At 29.1% G+C, this 27,674-nt stretch overlaps 2 protein-coding genes and 1 pseudogene across 2 annotated transcripts; all 3 read left to right on the top strand.

The window, feature by feature from the left end:
• Positions 1 to 415: 415 nt before the first annotated feature.
• Positions 416 to 3,590, top strand: LOC113870386 (annotated as a pseudogene).
• Positions 3,591 to 10,910: 7,320 nt separating this feature from the next.
• Positions 10,911 to 12,359, top strand: LOC113870385 (protein NRT1/ PTR FAMILY 2.13-like). The gene is made up of 2 exons (XM_027506981.1): positions 10,911 to 11,270; positions 11,510 to 12,359. The coding sequence occupies exons 1-2, from the start codon at positions 10,990 to 10,992 to the stop codon at positions 12,357 to 12,359; spliced, it is 1,131 nt and encodes a 376-aa protein (XP_027362782.1). The 5' UTR covers positions 10,911 to 10,989.
• A 6,121-nt stretch (positions 12,360 to 18,480) lies between these two features.
• On the top strand, positions 18,481 to 22,273 carry LOC113868849 (protein NRT1/ PTR FAMILY 2.13-like). Its single transcript, XM_027504797.1, has 4 exons — positions 18,481 to 18,891; positions 19,010 to 19,227; positions 20,234 to 20,808; positions 21,216 to 22,273. Exons 1-4 carry the CDS (start codon positions 18,720 to 18,722, stop codon positions 22,120 to 22,122), a joined length of 1,872 nt encoding a protein of 623 aa, XP_027360598.1. The 5' UTR covers positions 18,481 to 18,719; the 3' UTR covers positions 22,123 to 22,273.
• The last annotated feature ends 5,401 nt before the right edge of the window (positions 22,274 to 27,674 follow it).

Here is a 27,674-nt window from a genome sequence, read left to right as displayed (position 1 = left end):
AATTGTTTATAGAAATAAATGGTCAAATTGATAAGTCATATATTAAATAAATAAATACATCCATTTATAAGTATAATTAATAAGTGTCTCGTTAATATAAATTTTAAAATAAATAAGAGTGCATAAAAAATGTAATAATTAATATATTCTAAAACAAGTCTTTATTTTTAAAATTTTTATAAAAGGAATTAGAAAAACTATTAAAAATATTCAAATGACTAGGAATATCCGTTTATTACTGAGGCCAAATGACACGTGATCTTTAATTTTATTGGGTGTGTGTTTAAATATATCCAGATTGAGTGTATGTTTTGGGTAAATCAGACAGAAAAGTTTTCCCCTATGTGGTGAGAATGGGGCTCTAGTTAGGGACGATCTACAACCCTGAGCAGCTTCCAGCTGCAAATCTGCGACGATGAATCCTCACCACCACCACCGGTAACTTGATTAATGCCTTTTCATGCACAAATTCAACCAATCCATTTAACTTTAATGGGTTTGATAAAAAAATATATATTATATTTTATTAAATTTTTAATGTCTTAACAATTAATGGTAGAAATTAATTCTGTGCTACCATTTTTTGGACTGCAGGGAATCCACTCTCAAACGGATGTGCTCACTGATCAGTTCATTTCGTAACACAAAACACAATTCAAGGTCATCACTTCAAAAGAAACTGCTGGATGATGAAAGCCTTGTTCAAATTTCAGAGCCGGAGACACAGTCAAATAAGCCAGGATGGAAGGCAATGCCATACATTATAGGTTGGTCTCTAAACTTTGTTAATTTGTTATGATTTTTGAAATTGATCAATCTATCTTTACTGTGTAGGGAATGAAACAGTTGAGAAATTGGCAAAATTTGGAATACAAACAAATTTCATGGTGTACTTGATGCGAGTATATAACATGGATCAGGTGTTTGCTTCAAATATTTTAAACACTTGGGGTGCTGTCTCCAATGTTCTGCCAGTCATTGGTGCCTTTCTTGCCGACGCTTATTTGGGAAAATTTTTAACAATTGTCATAGGATCCTTTGCTAATCTCGCGGTATGTTTTAATTTGGAAAATTTCTACCATTTATTTTTTATTCAGTTATTATATATGGGTCCAATACAAAAATAACGTCTTAATAAAGACTGAGTACATTGAATACAATAATATATTTATATATCAATGCTTCAATTTGATGTCAAATATCAGGGTAATAACACTAGATCGACGACGATGTATATAATTTCAAAACAAAAGTAAACTTTAATCAGGGATGGATTCAAGGGTGTGCATATACTCTAATTTTTATGTAAAAAACAATCTATAATTTTATTATTTAAATATGTAATTATATATGTTAAGTTTTCTTTATTTATAATCGTTTTCTTACATATTGTGACTCCGTCCCTCAATTCAATGGATATGATTAGTAGGGGAAAAAAAAATGCAATATCTCTTCCTGTGTAAAATTAGAATACTATTGCTAATAATCGAAGTTCGTTCCTTACTTTAATTTTATGGGTGAAGCATCGATAATATATAACAATAACCTTTTGATTCAATTTATCTTTAAATTATAAATTTAAACTTATGTTCAGACATAGATTAGCATTGCTGAAATTTTACTAATATTTGATCAGGGTATGATAATAATAACGTTGACAGCGAGCGTGACACAACTTCATCCCTCGCCATGCACACCTGAGCAACAACAACTTGGTGTGTGCATTGGGCACACTAATTTCCAACTGGGTGTTTTGCTTTTGGGTTTTTTCTGGTTAGCCATTGGCACTGGTGGAATCAGTCCATGCAGCATTCCTTTCGCCATTGACCAATTTGATTTGACCACAGTTGAAGGAAGACAAGGAACCAGAAGCTTCTACAACATGTACTACGGCATACAGATTCTGCTTATGTTGATTAATGTAACTCTTGTGGTTAAAATTCAGGATTCTTATAGTTGGGCTCTTGGTTTTAGCTTGCCCACAATGTTCATGTTCATTTCAATGATCTTTTTCTTTGCTGGCACCAAAGTTTATGCCTATGTGCCTCCCGAGGGAAGCATATTTTCAAGGATAGCACAAGTGCTAGTTGCAGCTAAACGCAAGCGCCACCTTCATCTTCCAGCTGAGGAGGACAATATTGAAGGTGCTTTCTATGACCCGTCACTTGAAATAGATGGTGAACCAAAGCTGCCTCTTACAAAAGAGTTTAGGTGAGCAATATCTCTATAATAAATGTTGACTGGTTTCCAAAGAGCCCCCATTAAAAAACATTTTTTCTAAGGCAAGTTAAGATTCTTTCCTTTAGTTATATAATAAAAAGAAATAGAAATATGAAACAAGTGAGTGTCTCTTTTTACTATTAAATGGTCGAACTAGTTCGAGAGGATTTAAGTTTGAGTATCCATATGGATGCATCATACGTATTAAAATAAATATAAAAAATTATTATATAAAAACATAAATTCATCGAACACTTATCTTTTAAATAATTAAAAATATTTAACAAGGTATATTTAATACCTTTTAACAATATTTTCTATCTCAACTTAATTCTTAAATATTTTATACATTTATCATAAATGGAAATAGTAAAAGTCTTATTAAAAAAATAATTTATATATATATATATATATATATATATAAAGGAAAAATTGAGTGAGTGTGTGTGTGTGAGAGAGAGAGATGTCAGCTTATACATGCACTTGGTTAGTTGGTTTTATATATATGTTCGATTTTTATTAATTTCCTTAGGTGCTTAAACAAAGCGGCTTTTGTGATGGAGAATGAATTGAAAGATGATGGGTCAAACGGTGATCCTTGGAGACTTTGCAGCGTCCAACAAGTTGAAGAATTGAAATGCTTGCTTAAAATCATGCCAATATGGGTAACGGGTACTGTAGCATACATTGCAATAGCGCAATTGAATATTTTTCCAATATCAGAAGCCTTGAAAATGGATAGGCACTTGGGACAGAACTTTGAGATTCCCGCAGGCTCAATCATCATAGTGTCTATGCTAACATTAGTGGGAGCCATTGCATTCTATGATCGAGTCCTCTCTCCTTTACTTGCCAAAATCACAAAGCAAGAAGGGGGTTTAACAACCCTTCAAAGGATTGGATTTGGACATGTTTTTGGAATTGTAGCATCAATTGTTTCAGGGTTAGTGGAACAAAAGAGAAGGGGTTTGGCCATTTCACAAGGAGGCTCTGATGGGGTTGCACCCATGTCTATAATGTGGCTAGCTCCTCAGTTCATGATTCTAGGCCTTACTCAAGCCTTTTCTATTCTTGGACATGTTGAGTTTTTCAACAAGGAATCCCCAGATAAGATGAGAAGCATTGGCAATTCTTTGGTCTCTCTTCAAACAGCAGGTGCAAATTACCTTAGCACCTTTATGGTGAACGTCATTCACAATTTTAGTGGTAAGCAAGGGGAACCTGATTGGCTGGACAGTGATATCAACAAGGGAAAATTGGAGAACTTTTATTACATCATAGCAGCAGTGACAATGATGAATTTGATGTGTTTCATGTACTGTGCTCGTCGCTATAGGTACAAGATCATTGGAAGATCAGAGAGGACATAAGCATGCATTAATGTGTCAGCAGCAATGTGTACTTTATTATAATAGGCAGGTTAAAATGTGACAATGTTTATGGACTTTTAAGGGAACTGCATTTTTCTGCCAAAGATAGATTGTGATATAATTTGTGTAATTAAGTTCAATTCTTAATTAGGTTCAATTCTCTCATGTTCAGGACAGGAGGAATCTTCTTTATATTTGATATGACCCTAGTCTTGAGTGTGTACTGTTTTTATTGGTCTTTTTACAAATATATTTTTTGAATTTTCCTTAAGGTGATACAATGTCTGTCTAGGGCTAAAACAAAATTTTAAGATTGAAGATTTTTAAACTATTAGAAAGTATTTTAGTTTTATTTGAAACCTATCTTTCGACTTTTTTTAAAACCTATTTTTTTCGATGGTTATATTTTAATATTAAATAATTTTTAGCTCTCCAAAATTTAGTTTTTACTCTACTTTGATTTTAAGTATATATTACAGTAATTGATGATTGATATTTTTAATATATAATTATTATTTATCAAAAAAAAATTTCATTTTAGAATGAAGTGTGTTTTTTAGAAGAAAAAAAGTAACTGCTTTTAATAAGTTAATATTATTTATCAGGTGGTTATAATTTTTAAATTCTTTATCAAAAATAATATTAATAAATATAAATATTTTTTATAATTTATAGCAAAGTCTTTATTGTTTTGAGGTTAAATTCATACTAAAGTTTTATACAATATTAACAAGAAATTGTGCTTTTAAAATGAGAAATGATTTTTGTAAGATTGGTGTAATCATGTGTATTTATTATTATACCTATTGATTAGGGTTGTGTAGACTTGAATTATGTGAATTGTTTATATGTTGGAATATGGAATATAAAGGTTATGTAATTGTCAGATGAGGAGCAGGGCAGTTGTTATACTGTGTAATGATGTTGTTGACTGTAAAGTACAGCGTTAGTTGGAAAATGATTATTAAGTGTGCTAAGTATCAGGATAATTTAGAAAGTATACTTAAGAATTGGTAGTCTTTAACTCGGGAGAGAAATTTAAAGTCTAGGTGCAGGGTGTCTCACTTAAGCGAGATCAATCTCGCTCAAGCGAGAACAGATAGGATTGTCTTAGCTGTAACTTCGCCCAAGAGAGAAGGAATCTCGCTCAGGCAAGAGGTGACTTCGCTCAAGTAAGAGGTACTCAAGCGAGAAGTCACAGGATTAATATGTAACTCTTTGGACGCAATCTCGCCTAAGCAAGAATGCTACTCCCCAAGGCGAGATGTAGCTCGTCAAGCGACGTGTTGCTTGCTCAAGCGAGAATATTAGAAATCTGAAATGTTTCACTGTCTGATTTTCTCACCCAGATGAGAGTGAGCTCGCCCAAGTGAGGGCAGATCTTGCTCAAGTGAGAATTAGCTCGCTTAAGCGAGAGCGTGCGGGCTGGAGGGATATTTAAGGGGCCTCAGTGCCCAGAAACTTTATTTTTCTCACCAGACAGCTCCTCTCTCTCATTTTCTCTCTGTTCTCTCACTTTTTCTCCTTATAAAAAACCTTTTTCAAAGTTAAATTTCTTTCCAATCAAAGCGAGATCTTTTATCTCATTGAGATTTAGGTGAATTCTCGGAGCTCAGTTTTCAGTTTTTACTTTGTTTCTTCTCTCTCTTTCTCAAGTGACTTATACCATGTCATTTTGAATAGATTTGAGCCGTTTGAACCATATTCCATACCCAAACGCTTAATCTATTCCTTCGTGACTTACTAGGAGTTTATCTAAAGAAAATTCATTCTAAGTAATGGGAGCTTACCTAATTTGATCTAGTTTATTTAGTAGAGACCGAGATGTTTATATAAAATGTATCATTCTAGCTAAAAATAGTGAGCTGTATGAGTTAACATTGGGCTAGGATCGAAAGCCTGTATAGTCAAGTATATTTCTCTGTTATGTGATGAGTGTTTAGAAAGTCGTGATAGAATATATTGTGCTAAAATGTTGTGATGTATATAACATGCTGGAATGTTATGATATATAAACTGAAAGTACTAATATATGCTGGAATATTTAATTAATAATTTGAGCTATTTAGTCTCATTGTGTGTTGTGTATTAAAATGTTAGGTTTTGCTGTGAAAATACATATATATAGCTGAGTTGTTGAAACTAGATGAAATTGTATATCTTGTTGTATCGCTGAAGCTGAAAAAATAAAATTTGTTGTGCTGTAATATGTTAATCTCACTGTGCTACATCATAATCATTCTCGAGCTTATTAGGATGTTGAGTTGTGCTGTGTCTAAATCCAGATATCGAGATGAGTCATTCCTAGACCGAAAAATAGTTTCTCTAGATTACTTAAGCTGTGAAACCAGATGAAACTGAATCGTTGCATTTGCATTAGTTGAGCTGAGAATAGGCTGAGCATGCTGCATCAATTCATTGAATCTGTTGTGTTGAATGTTGTAAAATATGTTAGTTGTTTAATACGCTTTACATATTCATATTCTATATTATGATTGTAAATTTTATAAGCTCACCCTTGCATCTTATTGTGTTGGTATGTGTACTGCAATGATCGTACGATGATACATGAGCAGAAGTTACAGGGAATGCATCTACTTCTCAAACTGGAAGATTTGACTGAGAGACATTGGAGTTAACATTTTGGAAGATCATGATAATCATTTTGTTAGTCTAGATTTTGAGCATTAAGTCTAGACTGTTGGGTTACTAATTTGCCAAGGAATATAATTATATGTCTAACACTTGTATTTTGAATTCCTTACTTAATCAATTTGTTGTAAATATATAAATTTATGTAAATTTTGGTTTTATATGAAAATATCTAAGGAACTTCATTATTTTGTTGATGTGAATGTTAAGGATTCATGTATATAATATCCAATAAATGGATAAGTGAATTAGAAATGGTAATGCTAAATGTCATCAATTCTTAAAAAATAAAAAAGGGTCGTAACAATTTTCCTAACTTCAATATTTAAAATTAAAAATTAAAAAATTAATAATAATAATTTTATCATTAAAAAATATATTTTTATTATAATAAATATTTTAATAAAAATTTGCTTAGATAGTTAAATTTTACTTTAAGAAGATATTAATAGACGAAGAAAGTATTAACACTTATGTATAAAAAGTAACATGTTAACATCTTTAAAATTATCTAATTTAGTTCTTTATATATATATATATATATATATATATATATTAAATATCATAATAAGACTTTATTTTTTCTAGAAAATGGGCTTAGCAACTCAAAACGCAAAAAAACTCTAAAGAACCACAAATTACAAGCATCCAAGTTTAAGATGGGAGTAAAGGAAGAGGGAGGTAAGACCTATTTTAGCAAGTGTATGAGTACATTAGTTTGCTTCTTTTTATGTATGAGTAAGCCTAACAAAACTAATGTTTCTAAGAGAATTTCTATTATTACATACTAAAGGATGCATAGGGTGGAGAAGGAGGATGAACATGAAAAAAAGATTAATGACTTTTTTTAAGTTACTTTCAATCCATATGATTCGAATGTTCTTTTGGATCACAAACTAGATACTCTAAGTTTGGAGTAAAAACTAACTACAAATTTTTCATGATAGTTGTGAATTAATTTACTGCTAGCTTTTAATATATCATAATAGGATTTATCTCAACTTCAACAATGTTCTTACATGGTCTTTATTTTATGTAACAAATTTAATCTCAACAATATAATATGATCAGGAAGAGTTTAACAAAATTTTGTAAAATAATGAAGAAGGTAATTTTTTATTCTAATATTTTTGTGATTTTTTTTAATATCTTTTATTAATATGATTTTACAAAAATTGAACTCATCACAACATTTTAATTAGACTAATTATTGTGTAAAACTTATGAAAAATTAAAATGTTGAATTTTGAAAAATTAAATACCAAAATAAAAATTAATATAAATCTTACAAAAATGTAACTCTGTAAAATATATTTAATTTTTTATTATTTTCATAAAAATACACTTAATATTTAATACTTTTATTTTGGTAATTTTAATTTTTAATAAGTAAATAAAAATAATCATACATTACATATCAAGAATTATTAATTCAAATCACATACAAAATTAAGTTTTTCAAAAGTACTGCCACGAGTCACTTTCAAGAAAGATATTTAATAGAATAAAATATTTCACTAACATTTAATACATCGTTATCGAAGATAATAATATTCTTCTGGAACTAAATTTTTTATACTACTATAAATTACACCATTACATCTCTTTTTTATTTCTTTTTTTTACATCAAATTCTACACATACTTAGCAGTATTTTATGTAAATTTTCAAATAAGCATGTAGTGACGTTAAACTATTTAAATACTATGTATCACAAATTTTGTTAATTTAACAAAAAGTTAAACCTAAAACATAATAAATTATTATATCTAATTCTTTTAACATTATAACTAAACAATATTTTAAGATATTTAACGAAAATTATTTATTTCAATCTTAATTTTATGTATAAAGATAGAGTATAATTGAAAGAGAAGATCATATGGATTCCCTTCTAGTTACGGGAGTACGAGTATTAACAGTAAATTGAATGAGTGTTGATTTTATTAATAATTATTCTTTTTATTATACAACTATATAATTGTAGAAAAATGTGATAAAATATATATTTTAAAAATTTATTTTATTAACAATAGAAATACAAAAATAAATATTTTTAAATTTTTAAATATAAATTTTTAATATTAATTTAAGTGATATAATATTTTTTAATTAATATTATTTGTAAACATTTTTTATGTTTCACATTAATTAAATAAGATTAAATTCTAATAAAATATAAAATTATATTTGATTATATAATTGATTGAAAAATATAAATTTATTTTGTAAACATATGTCGCATAATGAAATAGAAACAAATATGATTACGATAAAACGTGAAAAAAATATTTTGTTTATAAAAAAGTTACTTCATCTTTAAGAATATAAAATGAGAATTCAAACATAATGTTTTATATTATTTATTATATCACTTTTTAATATGTATTTAAGAAAATACAATCAAAATTTATGTATAGTATTTTTAATAAATTTTATAAAATATTGTATAATTAAATACATTGATAATATTAAATATTATAAATAAATTATACCTTTCTCTTTCTTTTTTCCTTTTTTTCATTCCTGACTTTAATGCATATATGCATGCCCCACCCCTGCTTTTCAGGTCCCCTGCTTCACTGTTGCTTCGACACTTTTGGTAACCATTAATTTTAAATAATAAATATCTCTTTTTAAAAATTATCTCTCAAAACGCTGACAAGAAATTATTATTTAATTTTTTTAACGTGTATTGTATAATAAATTATCTTATATGAAACTCAATTTTTTTTACACCGTCATTCAATGACGAAGTGTTATATTAACAATAATTTTTTTATAAGCTGAAAAAAAAAACTGATAATTATCCAATAAAATGAAGTTTATTAAAACAAGTATTGGTAAATATAAGAATGAAAGGACATATATAAGTTAAAAACACACAAGGATATCTGGATTAAGATTGATGGAGGAGAACAAGAGAAAAGATAGAAGATCTCTTTGGTCCACCAGTAGCAGATGTTGGAATTCAAGAAATTCAGAAGAAGAAGATGATTTGGATACCTCAAATGCAAAAGAAAATCAGAGAAAGCCCGGATGGAAGGCCATTCCCTACATCTTAGGTCTCTCTCTTTATGAATATAAAATATTTGCATTTATGAATGTATAAAATTATTGGCTATTTGTTATCAAGTTGAGCTAATTATATGGTTTTGCAGGAAATGAGACAATTGAGAGAACAGCAACATTTGGCATGACAGCAAATTTCATGGTGTATTTGTTGCAAGTCTTCAACTTGGGTCAGGTTTCTGCTTCAAATGTTATTGGCATATGGAATGGAGTGAGCAATTGCATACCAGTTATTGGTGCTGCTCTCGCTGATGCCTGTTTAGGAAAATTCAAAACCATTGCTATGGCATCATTTGGAACACTTCTGGTATATGTACTCTCCTCCTTATTCTGTGAACCCAAGATAGAATCGCTCATTCATGTACCAAATATTACAGCTTTATTTAATCTGAGTTTTGTTCTAATTAGGATTAAATTTAGCTTCTCTCTGGTTTGGGGAATTTCACTTTACTCACCATTAATTCACAAATTAATTTACGAGAATTGGAGAATAAAAGGACTTACTGTATGTTTAGTTCAATTTATTTTTAAAATAATTGCTTTCTTGAGAGAAATTTTTAAAAACGAAAGATTATTCCTCTGGATTTAAACTCTCTAAAACATGTACTTATTTAATGAGAAAAAATAAAAATAAAAAACAAAATTACACAGTCTAAATGAGAAGGACACAATAAACAATTAAATTTAAATTTAACTAACCAAAACTACAAATTATTTATTGAAAGTTTCTTTTTCGTCTTAGGAATAATTTTCTTCTTTGTTAAATACTAGAACTAGAATCTTATTATATCCGTGCAGGGTAAAATTTTAACCTCAACACAACACAAGATATTTAATTATAAAATTATTTCGAGTTGGTTTAGACACTCTGGAGTCAATACTTCTGTTTTGGTCAGATACTTGAATAGACACTTTAATAAGAATAAATGCGTGTTAGTATTATTAAAAAAATATTTATCTTTTAATTTAAAAAGGTTTACTTAAAACATTATAAAAGTTATTATGAAAATAACGTTTCTTATTTTTTTAAGGCTTATTGTCATAAAAAAAAATATAAAACTTATTATGTTAATTTGAAAAGATAAATATTCCTTTTTTTACTATATAATTTCATCCTCTTATTTTGAGATTTTTTTAAAAAGTAAACTGAGTGCTTAAATTGCAAAATAATATCTGTTAATATCTTTTGCGAGGTTTATCATTATACAAATTTATATACGTGTATATGTGCATCTCTTAATATTTTCTTGTAATGTTTATCATTATACAAAATTATGTGTGGATGTGCGTACACGTAACATTTTGGTGTCTTATATTTTAGATTAAGTGATTCATAGATTGATACTGCATTCTTTATATGGCTGAGCACAAATTAATCCATGGATTGGTGATTGATTAGGGAATGTTGATACTAACACTAACAGCTTGGGTGCCACAATTTCATCCTCCAAGTTGCACTTCTCCTCAGCAAGATTGTGTGTCCCCCACAAGCACTCAGCTTGCCATCTTAATTATTGGCCTATGTTGGATGGCTCTAGGCACAGGTGGAATTAAACCATGCACTATTCCCTTTGCCATTGATCAATTTGACACAACTTCCCCTGAAGGAAGGAAATGAGTGAGCAGCTTCTTTAGTTGGTACTTCACTGCACAAACAGTGGTCCAGTTAATCAGCATGACAGCAGTAGTTTACCTCCAAAACAAAAACTGGTCCTTGGGTTTTGGCACACTAAGTCTGCTAATGATGTGTGCAATTATCATCTTTTTTGTTGGAACAAGAGTTTATGTTTATGTTCCAGCAGAGGGGAGCATATTTTCTAGTATTGCACAAGTGTTTGTTGCAGCTTATAAGAAGCATCACCACCAAAATCCATCAAAAGAAGAGGAAAGTGCTTACTATGATCCCCCACTTGAAGATGATGAAACACTCAAGATGCCTCTAACCAAACAACTCAGGTAATGTAACTCTATTTATTCATCATTTAATTAGATTAATTTTTTTTACACCCTTAATTTTTTACAAATTATTTTTCTTATCTCATTTTTTTCTTTTACTTTTTATCTTTAATAATTGTAAAAAAAAGTTATACAAAAGTATTACAGAGAATATAGGGAAAATATCATTATTTGTCTAATTAAGGACAAACTTTTTGGTAGCTATGTGAGAACTAAGAACCAATTTGATTTTTGCATAGGTGCTTAAACAAAGCTGCTCTGATCCAAGACACTGAAGTTGATGCACAAGGTCAGGTAACAAACTCATGGAGACTTTGCAGCATTCAACAAGTTGAGGAAGTCAAATGTTTGATTAAAATGCTGCCAATTTGGGCTTCTGGTATCGTCTGTTTGATACCCAATGCACAACAAAGCACATTTCCCATATCTCAGGCCATGAAAATGGATAGGCACCTTGGACCCCACTTTGAAATTCCTGCTGCATCATTTGGTGTAGCATCCTTAATCACCATTGGTATATGGCTCCCATGCTATGAACTCTTTGTGCAACCAGCTCTAGCAAAAATCACCAAACATGAGGAAGGGCTCACAAGCCTTCAAAAGATAATAGTTGGTAACATTTTTTCAATTTTTACAATGGTAACTGCTGGCTTGGTGGAGGGGAAAAGAAGGGGTGTGGCTATGTCACATGGAATTGCACTTGATGGAACTACCTCCATTTCTGCCATGTGGCTAGTGCCACAATATGTCCTACTAGGATTTTGTGAAGTGTTTACCATTGTTGGACACATTCAGTTCTACAATAGTGAATCACCAGAGAAAATGAAAAGTATTGGTAATTCATTGCAATTTCTTGTGTTGGCTTTCTCAAATTACATTGGCACCTTGGTGGTGGACATTGTGCACAAAGTGACGCAAAAACTAGGTAGAACAGATTGGCTGAACGATGACATCAATGCTGGTAGATTGGATTATTATTACCACCTCATTGCAGGGTTAGGTGCTCTCAATCTTGTCTACCTCATGTTTTGTGTCAAACGCTATAGCTACAAGTTCAATGTGAAGGTAAAAGTAGTAGACACAGCTTGAGCCTTGAGGTGCATTGTGTTGTAATTAATAAATAAATCAATGTACCTTCAACGTCATCAGAATAAAAAACATTAAATTATATGGTTGCATTTGTTTTAGGGTAGGATTTTTCATTCTGTGAATAAGATTTGTGGGAATGTTTTTCCTAAAAATATTATTCTTTAAGATCTTTTATATGTCTATATTTGGTATTTTTTATATAGTTTAAAAATTTATTTTCAGGAATATCAAACAAAAATATCTCTAAATATAAATAAATTTTCGTTTTTTTTTTCATTCCACTATCCATTATGACTACCCACAATCCATTTATTAAACTTCAATCATTCATACGAGAATGAATAATTCCTACGGGAGTGAAAGGATAAGAATGTGATAAAAAAAAAATGCATGACAGAATATAAGTTTTCAAAATTTGAAGCAATATGAGAATATTTTGTAACCATAATAGAGAGGTAAACCTTGAAACAAATAACTTCTATGTTCATACTAGTATATAATACCATCCTAATCAAAGATATACTATCACGGCATAAAATGAGTTCAGATCTTTTCAATTTTTCTTTTTGTTTTTTTTATCACATAATCATTAAAATTATTACAATACAAAGTTTGTTTTAATGTTTTACAATAACTTATTTATGATGTTCAATTGTGATTTTGAAACACTGCATATGGGTCATCATATATAGTGAATATTATCCATGATTCTACAAGAAAACAAGACCAACTTCAATGGCTGGACGGTGACATTAATAAAGGGCTAATTAGAGTACATCTCTTAAATATTATGGAGGTAAATTTGCATTGTTTCATAATCTGTGCTCATTACTAGATATGGTTACAGAACCATAGTTAGAGCTGAGGACATACCCATGTAATGATATCCGACCATAAACATGTCCTTGAAAGCAAAACTTTCTTTTTTACGGCCAAACATGCCAACAATAATTTGTGTGATAAGAATGCGTGCTTAGCTAAGTATATTAAGATAGTTGAAAATGTTTTCCAAGTGATTTATGTACATTTCTTTCGTGTTTGAAACCCAATGTTTCTTTATGAAGCTAGTCACTTACATTGGGTCAGGGAATGGACATTTTTTGTCTATAATTTCCAAACAAGTAGTTTTTATCGTTTGCAATTTGAACATTAAATCCTTAAGATTTGAGTAAACAAGACTATATATAGAAAGTATTTTTATAATGCACCGGCATTAAATTTTGGCAAAATTTTTAAATAAAAATATTTAAAATTATAAGAAATATATACATAAATAATATAAATGGTTCAAATTGAAAATAGGAGATCAAATTTTAAAAAATAAAAAAATATTTTATTTTACAAGTAATTGACATTTGAGATGAAAAGAAAATTTTCATATAAAATAATTTGAAAGTGACCATATTGACAAGCTAATATTTTTTAAAATGGAAAGAAAATTTTAATGTAAACAAAATTTTTGATATTACTCAATAATTTTAAAAAATAAAAATACATAAAATAATAAATGATCCTTGAAAAATCATGTGTATCATAAAATTTATCTTTGCTAAATCTTCACATTTATAAGAATTTATTACCCCTATCTTCATTTTTTTTTTTAACCTAATATTTATGTAAACAGTGTCTATATATCAACATAATATACCTATCGTTCAAAATTCGACAATTTTTTCACTATGTTAAAAGTTTTTTTTTCATTCTTCTAAAAACTTAATTTTAGTAAGATCCTCCCTTTATCAATCAACAGGGTTTTTGTTTTTACTTGTCCATCCCTATTCAATGAGGACATTTTTCACTCACAATTGCTACACTAACAACACATAATGCAAAAAAAAAATAAAAAATTATTGTAAATATATGGACATAGGCAAAACTTGCTTTCAAGTACCAAACATGTGAAAGTTTTTTTTTTTTCGAACAATTGGTATTAAAATATAAGGCTTCGACTGTTTGAAAGTATGAAGAGAGAAAAAAATGATTTGAAAAATGTGAAGGACGAGAGAAGAAAAGAAAAAGAAAAAAATTGAAAGTTAACACAAAATATTAAAAATTAAAAAAACTTAAAAATAAAAAATTAAGAAAGTTTTAGAAGATTTATCAATTCTCTATCTCTCATGTAAATATTAAAAAACAAATATATAAATCAATCACATAAATCTTTTTCTTCCTTTTTTTTTCCTCAAAAAATTAATTCTCAAACAAAATTTTTAGAGGAAAAAAACAAAAAATTGTATATTAGATTATTTTTTTTGACTAATCAATATGTAGATGCTCATAATATTTCATTATCTTTTATTATCATATTTTTTTTTGTCTAATTTATAAATATTATTTACTATAATGGGCCTTTCATCAAATAAGAGTATTTTCTAAAATTATTTATTACAAAATATTACAAAATTACCAATTTGAGAGAGTTTTCACTGACACTTTATCTCAAAGTGATAAAAAAATTATACTTTAGTAAATAGTTTTTAAAAATATTTTTTTCTCAAAAGCGTCTCTAAAATTCTATATTGAAAATAAAATTATACAAAAAATTGTAAGTAATACAAATTTTTTTTAATGAAATAATATTTCTCTTAATTTTGTTTAATTTCTTTTTTCATTTATTATTGTATCCAAATAAATTCACAGTCATGCTAAAATGCTTCGTAACATAGCTGAAACTATATTATCCAAATATTTTTAAATTTTAGCTGTTACATTAAACTTCACAGAACACAGAGTTGATATGAATCTATCTGACCCATTTATATTATCTTTGAAATAATTTATATTGTAATTTTAACAAAATATCTCACGTTGACTATAAGAGCTAGTTTTTGAAATTGAATTAGACTGAAGTTTCTTAACATAATAATTATGTGTTTATTTTTTCATTTAATATTTCTTTTATAAAACAACATAAACATTAATAGAAAAAAAGTCATCACAAAATACACTATTGTACTCCTTTAAATTTAAATGTTATATGATGTAATTAAGTGATTCATTCTTTATCCAAAAAACTGTTATTGATTGATTTCCACTCACGGTCGAATAATGCATATCTGGCTCTAAAGTCATGGAAGATAAATCATCAAGAACTTTTATTAACAGAAGCAGTATTTGCCAAAATCGAGTGGGATAATATTTATCTCTAGTTTTATTTTATTTTTGAGTATGGTTATGCCAAAGTGTGCTTAAATTAACTATTTTGTTGGATTGAATCGTAGCTATTGGTTACGGATGTTTCATTGTGATCAACTTAAACTGCAGAAATGTCTCATCATGTATATTGATGATAAGTGATAACGTGCGTTGGCAAGAATATCAATAGAATTAGCACAAATTGTGCATATACTTGTCAAAACTTTATACAAACATCTCTCATTCTCGTTTTATATTATTAAAAAGAAAAGAAAAAACACTTCCTGCATTTATTAAGAACTGTATGATTGATTATTTTATTTTAAATAAATAATTCTTTGATTTAAGTATGATTAATTATAATAATTTTATTTGTCTCACGTAGAATCACCTTGCCGGACATAAATGAATTATTTAAGTGACCTCAATTAATTGAAGATGGGAGAAATAAACTGATCATAATTAAATTTAGACTTATTTATTTTATCTTAGTAATTTGTGCATCAAAAATTAACATTTAAAGTCAACATAAGTTAATGATATTTAAATGATATTAACGTTTATCTTAAAAATAGATTGAGTAACGTAAGTATACTTTGTTTAAATTTAAATGATATTTAATCCTGTTTTAGTTTGAATTTAAGATTTAGAATTTGAGTTATCTTTCAAATATAGCAAATATAAATAGTTAGTCGAATTGCGGTTTAACAATGTTCCATAATGTACTCGATGTGATGCCACCTCCATTCTCATTCATCAACAAAAGTGTAGATAAGTTTCTTGAAAATTTTCTTTTGAAATTATCATATTTATATTTTTCAATCAAAATGTTATATATATCTTTCAATACGTGTGCTTTTTACAAATTTTAAGAATATAATAATCTTTTAGCTGATAAAAATTTAATAATTTAAGTATAAAAAATTCAGCTGATAATGAATATTATATATCCACGTGTTTTAATACCAATTAAGTGTTAGTTTGTTATATATATATATATATATATATATACCATTCACCATATTGTTCTGTGTGTTCCCGTTTTGAATTACAAGTGGATAAAATCAGCCGATCTTAATTAATATTTAGTAGTGTTATAAATTAATTATATTTTAAAAAATTGAAAATTGCACCACAACGTATTGGGTGAGTGGTCATATTCACACTTACGTAAATTTTATATTTTTCTTATTTATTTATTTATTATTAATTTTCCGACAGATATTTAATTATTTTACATATTCATACATACTTCAATAATGCTATATATGCATCTATATTCATATATAATTCGATAGTAACAACATTTTTTTTACAAGTATTATATTGAATTACAATATTTTTAAATAAAAAATTTAAAATATATTACATGGTTTTTTTTTAAGTTAAAAATATTTAATATTTGTCGTTAGTAATACATATTATATTAACTAGGATTAAATTAAAAATATAAAAACTTATAAAATATAATAATTCAAATAAAGTTTGAATTCATTTTTTTTTATTTATGATGTGTCAAAATTTAAAATTCAAATTCAAATTCAAATTGATTTTACCTTACAATAATTATAATAACACTCAGTTTGCTTAAAAAGAAATGTATCTTCAATTTAATATAATGTATAAAAATTAAAATGGAAAATAATTTAAAGAAAAGAAAAGTTAACTAAAAAAATTGATTTTAAATTAAAATAATTATAAAAAATAATAAACAATATTTAAAGTACTTTCACTTTAAAACAAAATTTCTAAAGTTATTCTCATCTATAGACTACGTACACCCCTCTCCTTCTATCTTCTACTTTTTCTTTAGATGCATCAAAATTATATACTTATGTACCATTGATTATATACCTATAATGAGAGTAACATTGATTATACTTGTATATATATATTTTTCTTTGAAATTTATAATAAATCAATCTTATGTACCATAATAAATTGATTTAAGGTAACAACTAAGACGAACTTGATGCATATTGAGACGCAACATGAACAAAATATTATAACACAAGTAGCCAAGTTATGATATAACTTTTAAATTTGTCCAATGTTTGGTGATCAATACACAATTAATATTGATAAATTTCTTTTGTATGATGTCTAATAATGCGTAAATATTAGACCGAATGCTACAAAAGTATTCACTAATAATAATAATAAATTTATTATTATTATTATTATTATTATTATTATTATTATTATTAAAGGGCAATAACATCATTGACTAAGTAATAGAGGTGGTGGTAGTTGCAATGTTATTGTAGGAAAGTGTTAAAATAGTGAGGGAGTATATTGGATAATTTTGTCTCTGTAATAGTGCAGTGATGGGATAAAAAGTTTTTCTTCAATTTATTAACTAATAATTTATTTTTATTTGTGCTCTATCACCTCGTTATGTTGTTTTATGATTATTTTTAAAATAAAAAATAACTTTTTTGGTGTCTTATCTTTCATTTTTTATGCGCACATTTGTTATTTGAAATTAAATTACACGTGTCTTTTTATTTGTTTGTACTGTTTTTAATTATGTTTAGGCCGTAAAGTAAATTGCACATACATCTACTGTTGTAGAGTAGACGAAATTGTACGCAGAGCTTTATTAAAATATAAAAAAAAAAATTGAAAAATAAGGGTCAATTTTAAACCCATTAACAGAAGGAAATAGGAATAAAAATTATATGCTCGATTAATTTAAAATGGAGTTGATAATCCATTTAAGAGGACAAAGTGATCAAGTAAAACTATTAAACTACAGTTAAGCTACATTGGGATAAAGTTCTAACTCTTGGACAATTTAGTAAAAATAAAAACAGAAACCCTTTTCACATGCTCAACCCTAATTTGCAAAATATACAATGTACACATGGTACAAGTGGCTCCTAAAGATAGTGGCATGGATCGGAACAGATTTGAATATAGGTGCATGGTCCCCACCCGTCCACTGAACATGGCAAACACAGCACGCAATCCTTTGAACATGTTGCTCGTGCATGAGTCAGTAGGCTAAACGTATCACACGTTCTAAGTAGTCTCTCCTGTTTGGATGTATTCTCTGCCTATCCAATACCAGCATTCCTACTACGCCATTCAATCATTGTGCATTGCATTATATATATCAGTGTCTTGGGTTCTTAGCTCTAACCCATCAAAGCCTAACACATATATGGAACCACAGTGGAGAGCAATTTAGTGAATATAGAGAGATATATATACTGTGAGAAAATGCCCTCCACAAAGGATAAACTCTCTTCTTGGTCACTTGTATGCTGCAGAAGTAGCATTTCTTCAACTTCAATGGAAGAAAAAGAATTGAAGAGTGAAGAACCAAGCAAATATAGTTCAGGGTCAACTAATAAGAAACCTGGAGGATGGAAGGCTATGCCTTTTATTTTAGGTCTTATTATATATATATCCTTATATAATCATGTCATTCTTGTACGAAAAGTAAGATCAATTATACAAAAATTTGATTTGTTTTTTGCATTTGATTTGTTTTTTTGCTATTGTTACAGGCAATGAAACGTTTGAGAGGTTGGCAGCATTTGGTTTGTTTGCTAACTTTATGGTGTATTTGACGAGAGAGTTTCATTTGGACCAAGTTTATGCTTCAAACATTCTCAACATATGGAGTGGTATTACCAACTTTTTTCCATTGGTTGGGGCCTTCGTTTCTGATGCTTACGTGGGTCGCTTCCGAACTATAGCTTTTGCTTCCTTTTCTTCTCTACTGGTACTTATTTCTATCTACTTCTCTTTATATTTTTATTATAATAGTCTCAATGAACTAGCTTATTTATTGTCACTTAATTTGCTGCAATTTCTGACTCTGGAGAACACGATCGATAGTTCCCACATAGAGTTGTTATGTTCATGATTTGTTTTTCATCCATGTTTTATATTTTTATTTTACTTTGTTGTTCTTTAATTATCACGATGTCAACTAGGAGCGGCTGCCGTTTTAATTTAATTTAATAAATAAAATGGTCACTTCTTTCGTAACTGTTATTCGGTCACTCGTTAAGTGTATACTGTATTTTGCTTTAAAATTTTTAATAAATTAAATTTGTGATATATTTAAAATTAAAATATGAATATTTATTTTATATAGTAAAACTGAAATTTCAATATCAGACAATATGTAGAGTCACTGGGAACCGTGGACGGAAACAAAGAAAGAGACAAAAAGAATATAAAAATAAAGAAATAGAGATGTTACTGCAATTGCGTAATTTATGGACTATATTCAAAGTTTTATAGTAATAATGGTCATACATCAAGGATATTTTTTTCGTAGCTCACTGTATCGATGCAGACAGTCACACCACAACAACTTAGATAAATAACAACATTTTATTTTATTTATTGTGATTCATAATAACTTTTAAAATAATTTTCTATTTTAGTCTATTAAAGTTTTATAAGTTTTTTCTGCGTTTATTTCCTTATCCAATTATTGTACCTGTGATATTAAGCTAGCCCACTTGTACTTTAATAGTAAAGATGGAATAAAAGTAATTTTCCATATTATAAACATGGAAGAAATAAATTGGATCAGTGGATTATTCATAATTGTATTCGCTAAGTCTTCTGCACCCACCTTTTCTAGTCGCAAACAAATCACTTCATATATCCAATTCCTAACGTGACAACGCTATATCTTTTGTCACACTTATATTCGTGGATCTTTTTGGTCATACAATAATAATTGAATTTTCCATAAAAAATTGTTGTGATAGGGTATGATCGTGGTGACTTTAACAGCATGGTTACCAGAATTGCGCCCTCCACCTTGTACTCCTCAGCAACAAGCATTGAATCAATGTGTTAGAGCAACCGCACCTCATCTAGGTGTTCTGCTTATGGGACTATGTCTTCTAAGCATAGGTTCTGCTGGTATAAGGCCATGTAGTATTCCATTTGGTGTTGATCAATTTGACCCCTCTACAGATGAAGGGAAGAAAGGGATCAATAGCTTCTTTAATTGGTACTACACCACATTCACAATTGTTTTGTTGATCACTCAAACAGTGGTTGTCTATATCCAAGACTCTGTTAGCTGGAAGATAGGCTTTGCTATACCAACCCTTTGCATGCTTTGCTCCATAATCCTGTTCTTTGTAGGAACAAGGATCTATGTGCATGTGAAGCCAGAAGGAAGCATTTTTTCTAGTATTGCTCAAGTTCTAGTGGCTGCTTATAAAAAGCGAGCAGTTGAGCTTCCTAGGGAGAAGCAGGTAGATGGGGTTTTCTATGATCCTCCACTTAATGGTACTTATGCTTTGTCAAAGCTCCCGTTGACCAACCAATTCCGGTACGATATCTCTATCATTGAGAAGTATACTATGTTGCAAGAACTTTATTATTATTATGGGTGCTTGGGTCATTCTCCTGTATCATTGCCCAATAATTAAGAGTTATTACCAATGACGACATCTTCTGTGACTTTTTGCCCAACTAAAAATAAATATAAAATTTTCTACCTCTTGTTTACTTTTTATTTTTTTTATTTTATATAAAGTGCATCTCAAATTTACACTTCAACAATAAAGAGGCCAGTATTTTTCAGAAAAACATTATTATAATATCTTGAATGATATAACAATTGCTTCTAGAACTTGGATTAACTTTGGGATTAGCAATATTTTTGCAAATCATTATGATGAAAAGATTATTGTATATAAATGTTCTAATTACATAAACTAATTTATATTTTTCTAGGGGGTTGAATAAAGCAGCTGTAATATTGGAGGGGGAGCTAAACCCAGATGGGAGCCGGGTAAATCAGTGGAAACTAGTCAGCATCCAGCAAGTAGAAGAGGTTAAATGCTTAGCAAGAATTTTTCCAATATGGGCTGCTGGTATCCTTGGTTTAACTTCTATGGCACAACAAGGAACATTTACTGTGTCACAAGCCATGAAAATGGACAGACACTTAGGACCCAAATTCCAAATCCCAGCTGGTTCACTAGGAGTGATATCATTCATCACCATAGGTTTGTGGGTTCCATTCTATGACAGGGTCATGGTCCCAGCACTTAGAAGAATCACTAAGCATGAAGGGGGCATCACTCTCCTCCAAAGAATTGGAATTGGCATGGTGTTCTCCATTCTATCCATGATTGCTGCTGCATTGGTGGAAAAAGTGAGAAGAGATTCAGCAAATTCGAATCCAAATCCATTGGGAATTGCTCCAATGTCAGTGCTATGGCTAGTGCCACAACTAGTCCTAATGGGTCTATGTGAAGCATTCAATGTAATTGGACAAATTGAGTTCTTTAACAGGCAATTTCCTGAGCATATGAGAAGCATTGCTAATGCATTGTTCTCATGTTCTTTTGCTGGGTCTAGCTATGTTAGCAGTGTGCTAGTAACCAGTGTTCATCATGCCACTAGAACACATAGCCATCCTGATTGGTTGACAAATGATATAAATGCTGGTAGGCTTGATTACTTTTACTATCTGATAGCAGTTATTGGGGTCCTGAACTTGATTTATTTTCTGATTGTGGCGCAAAGATATCATTACAAGGGAAGTATAGACCTTCAAGATAAAGCTCAAGATGTGGAGTTGGGTTCAAAGACAGGATTAGATTATTATAGCGCTACGTATGAAGATTCTAAATAAATTAGGGAAGAAAAAAAATATAAATGTATGCTTGTCTTTACTTTGGAATCTAGACTATGTATTAAGTACAAGTAATATACTTACAAATATCTCAGGTTATGCTTACCTTGTACCCAAACAAGTTTCAGTCGTTGTCTTATTTTTTCCGTCCCCAAACTCAAAACTTCAGATTAACAAAAACTTAAAACTGAAATTTCAACTTATTGCCAATCAAACGAACCGTGCTATTTCCGTTCCATAGTCTAATTTCCATCTTAGGACTATATTTTAGCTAAAGGGAAAAAAAATGCAATCTTAACTAGATTTTAAATTTACAGTTCTACTTCTAAATTTAAATGCCAAAATATTAAACATGTTTATTTATAAGCATCGACTGAATTATAAATTAATTCATGAGAGTTATCAAATGAATTACAATACTTACGTATACATTATGCTTTGCATTTTGTATGGATTTCATTCAAGAAACACTAACGTGTATTCTTTTTATGTACATGTTCTTTTTTTTTTAATTCATAATTCTATAAAGTTAACTGAGTTATTTCATAAAAATATTTACTTTTAAAAATTTTGGCTGATTTTTTTTAAAAATTAATAAGTAAAAATATGTTCAAAACTTTGATATCATTTTGGCTGATTTTCAAGTTCTTGCCTAATCAATATTTAGAGACCATTAACATGAATTTATTATACTTTGATATCATTTGATATTTTTAAACTTTTATTTTTTTTTTTTAACTCTTCTTTTTTCCTCTTTTATGATAATTGAGAGGATGTGCTTGTGAAAAAAAAAATCAATAACTTTTATTTTAGTAATCACTTTTCTATTTTTTAAAAAGCAAAGAGAATTTGTTTATAAATGTATTTATAATTATACTCACAATAACTCTATATTTTATATTTAATAATTATTATATTAAATTTTTAATTAAAGTGATATTATAAATTACAAAAATTACTATATAAATTATTAAAATAATTTAACATACATTCTCATGGTCCGTTGACGATATATTATGTTATTAAAAGATTTATAACATAATAGAAATCATACTCAAATTAACACTATTTTATATTTATTTTAATGCTACTAATTATAACTTTTTAATATTAAATTTATCCTTATAAAATTTTTAATGCATTTTTAAACGTACATTCAATGTCTTAAACGTGGTGAAACTCAGTAGTGTAATAATTCATCACTAAATAACAGTGTAAAAGTAGTGATATTTAAACAAATTAGATTATTCTCACGTGTCAGTATAGCACAAATTGAGTACAATAGCAGAGCAAATACTTGTGCATATCAATTAGTGTAGAGCAGTGCACAATTGCTTCCTTAAAATTTGGAGAAAAATATAGTTTGGAGGACATTCTGAACTCGATTAGGTTCACTCTCCCTCAACTTGCTTTGAATAAATATTTTATTGGTAAAAAAGTATGAATTTATTTGTTTAAAATTTTAAAATTTAAGGTCCACGTTTTGACAAACTTAATTATTTGGTCCGATTACATTTGAAATACCGTTTCTCTAGTTAAATCATCAAATCTACTGTATATTACGATTAATTTTGCCAACCATTTTGTCCATGATTGAAATCAATATATAAAAAGTCTGATAAACAATAACAGTAAAAAAAAAATATTGATAAAACTAATTCCCTTAAAACAATTGAAGTAATTAGATTTCTCAAATTTTGAAAGTATGAAAACGTGGTCCTTTTGTTAATTATTTTTACTTAAAAGTATTTTTTTTTTTAATTTTCTACCCATACCTAATGTTCTTTTACTCCTAAGATTATACTTTAGTAAATTTGTGATATCCTAACATCGCTGTTGGGGCACTTTAATATATTTACGATTATAGAACTTGTAACACCTTATTTATTTCAATTCATTTTTCAATAAAATGTTTTTTAATAAAAAAAAATAATAAAAATTTTATTTTAAATAGTTTCAAGTACAATATTTAACAAAGTATCTTTAAATATAAGATGGGTTATAAATTTCAATCAAAATAAATGCTACATGACTTATGTAGTACATCATAAAATTTGAAATAAATTTTAAGTTTTGTGTTATCCATCCCATTCACTAAGTTTGGTGCTGATCATCTTACTTACCTGAAAAATAAAATGTAAAAATGAGTCATCTACATTATCACTTACACAACATCGAGATTCACTTTGTATATTCAAACACATCACAATCAAAATTAACATGACATTCACACACATTCACTCATATCTTCAAGCGTCTCACAACATTCATTCTCAAACATAACACGTATACACACATTCAACCACTTTCATCAAAACACTTTACTCAATATCTATCTCATTATGCTTAACAAGAAATTTTCATCAAAACCACTCATCTTCCTATGTTCTACCTCAACCACATTTAAATATCTAGCAACATGAACAAAATTTAAACATAAAGAGATAGGATAGAGTCTCCCTTACCTTGGAATAAAGACCCACAACAACAAAATCAACTATAGAAGGGTTTTTCATAAGGCTTTTCATCCTAAATACATAGAGAAATCGAGGAGAATGAAGAAAGAGTAAAAACATAAATCTTAACTTATGAAACTTACTTCCAAACGTCCAAAACACGACCACAACTTTTAATTTGAGGCACAAACGGCCTTGGAGGTATTTCAATTGATGAAATAAGACTAGAGGTCAAGAGAATTGAAAGAGAGATGGAAGAGAAAGTGGAAAATACGTTTTTTCAATCATAAAACACTCAAATATCTTAAGATTCACAACACTTTCACTACAGTGAGACCTTTCTCGTTACAACGAGTCATCTTTCGCTGCAGCTAGATATCTTTTCGCTACAGCAAAAATATCAAATAAAATTGCACTAGTTTTTTGTATAATCTCGCTACAACGAGATTCTGTCGCTATAGCCACTCCTTGCTATAGCAAGATAAAACCCAGAATTTTCTCTCCCTCTTTTGTTTTCTCACTGTGGCAAGAATTTTTTCGTTACAATGAAAACGTCATAAAAACTTCCTTCTTCTCCTGCACTCTTCTAGTAAGAATCTTCTTGCTATAGCAAAAATGTCCCTGCAACACATTGTCAACCCTCAAGCTTATATTTTCCAAGCACCTTCAGCCCAACCACAAGTTAACATCCACATCACCAACATAAATTAAAATACACATCCAAATACAAGATATATACTTATATTAGTAGTCAAGATGGGATTACAAAACTCAAGGCATTACCGAACTTGTTAACAATAATATTTGTAAGATTTGTCCATGAATTGATAAAGGTGATAGAAAATGATTATGGTAATCCCTTTAACCACCGGCAACCCAGATTGTGGTACGAACACCACTATAGCGTCACGTTAGGTACCTTTCGGCTTGAATGGTCATTATCAAACCAAACAAAACCATCATTTGTTTCAGAAAGGCCCAACTTCAGGAAGCTACTACAACCTATTGTCCAGTTTGTGTGTAAATTATGGTGAGGAAGGAATAAAACAACCTAGAAAGAATCTTCTTAAAGAAAAGTCAGGAGAAGACACAATCGTACGCGTTTATGTCAACATTTACAAAATTAACTGTGAATGAACTTGAACTTATAAAATTAATTTTGGATGGAAATAAATTTGAAGTAAATTAATTAGCTTCACAAAAATACTGTTGTTTGGATAATTTTCATTAAAATCAGTTTTAGATAAATAAGTCCATAGAATGTTTAAAAAATTGTTGTTGAATGAATGAAAATAATAAAACTAATGCAAAAGTAACAAATTCTTAGATTTATGATTAAAGCACTTGTTATAAAGTTTTAATTAACAAATAAACTTTCTTAAAACTAATATTTAGACCGAGTTAGCTTCACTTTTTTAATATGGTCAAGATATTCACTTGCAAAATTCTTCTCTCTTGAGGACATGATGCATGATTTGGAGAAAATTGCTGGTCACTTCTGCTAGCAACATGATCGATATGAAAAGAATCGATTTCAGAAAGAAACAATTTAATATTCTTGAATCCGCGGAGATGAAACAAAATTGAGACAGAAATAGCCACACACTCAGCTAGAGGCAGTCAAAAGAGGCTGATGATTTCCCACAAAGCAAAATCTTGATACGTTGTCCACATGAATATGTCCACTTCAGAGTTCAGATGATGGTGACTATTTGGATAGGACCATATATGCATGATGCGATTGAAGACTCACAAATATCATATAGGGACAAATTATGCCATCCTTGTGATAATTGTTGGTGTGGTGCATATTAAAGTATGTGGGTAAAACTTAACAGCTTCGGCGTCAAAATGTGGGAGAGGTAGTGGGAAAAGGTGTCCACTATTTCCGTCTTTTCAGATGTACGTATCAGAACTCCACTAACAATGATTCATAAAGAAAGAAGCTTTTCAACTTGAACTGCTAAGGTATGGAAATGACACTATGTATGAATAGAGTTTGTTTATGAATATATGAGAAAATATTTATATTGGACCATTGATGTCATCCTAGGACTAAATCATGAGTGTGAAAGGTGATATAAAATATTTACATTGGACCATTTATGCTCTATTAATTTTTTTATTTGGCCGAATTGATTTTCTTAATTCTCAGTTCCTCGTATCCTTGATTTTAATTTAGCATCTTATTGTTATTGTTATTGATCCTTGTTATTGTTATTTTAATTTATCATGATTTATGGGTGCTGTCAAATAATTTATTTACACATGATTAAGCAACTAATCCTGAACTTATTTGCATGCAACTTAATGATGATTAATTGACACTTCTCCTCTCTCTCTCTCTCTCTCTCTCTCTCTCTCTCTCTCTCTCTCTCTCTCTGGTCAATAACACTTCCCTTATACAATCACCAAAATAATTATGACCCATCTTATTTTAAGAAAAAGAGGCTTAGAGGCCTAGAGCTAAAATTTTTCAGCTATATAAAATCCTGGCCCAGCCTACTCCTGCATGGGTTGAGGCTAGCCAACATACAAAATAAAGTGTTAAATTTGGCCCAAACCATTGTATGTAAATGGTGAAATGGCTAATGGTCACATAATAAAGAACGTTCATGCCAATACCCAACCTTCGAATGACGCTTCAATTGATGCTCAAATTTTTTATATCAAGTTATGAACAAATTGGTAATGCATGGTTATGCAGACACAGATAATTGAGTTTAAACGGCAATCAATTTAAATTGTATTAAGATAAGCATGAAGATTTTAATTTATGTGTGGAGGCACAATTGGGTCCAAAAATCCAACAAGTTTGGCCCACTGAGTTGCATCCCAATTCCTAACAAAATATGGAACCTGAATTTCCTCCAATCTTACCCTTAACCTTCTAATGCACATAAAAGTTCAGTGATACCAACCTTCAGAATGTATCTTTATAAAAAGAACACAAAAAACCAAGAACATATCAAAACCTATAAATCACATTCAAGCCTATAAAAAATTACAATTTTTTTATCTGGTTCGCTTTTAATTTAGTGTTTTAAAAGTTATTTTTATTTTCCTCATGTCTGTCTATTATATATTAACTTAATT

Source organism: Abrus precatorius, unplaced genomic scaffold (genome assembly GCF_003935025.1).
Source record: "Abrus precatorius isolate BTA unplaced genomic scaffold, Abrus_2018 Scaffold6, whole genome shotgun sequence".
Classification (NCBI taxonomy): Eukaryota; Viridiplantae; Streptophyta; class Magnoliopsida; order Fabales; family Fabaceae; genus Abrus; species Abrus precatorius.
This window is presented reverse-complemented; position numbering and strand designations above follow the sequence as displayed.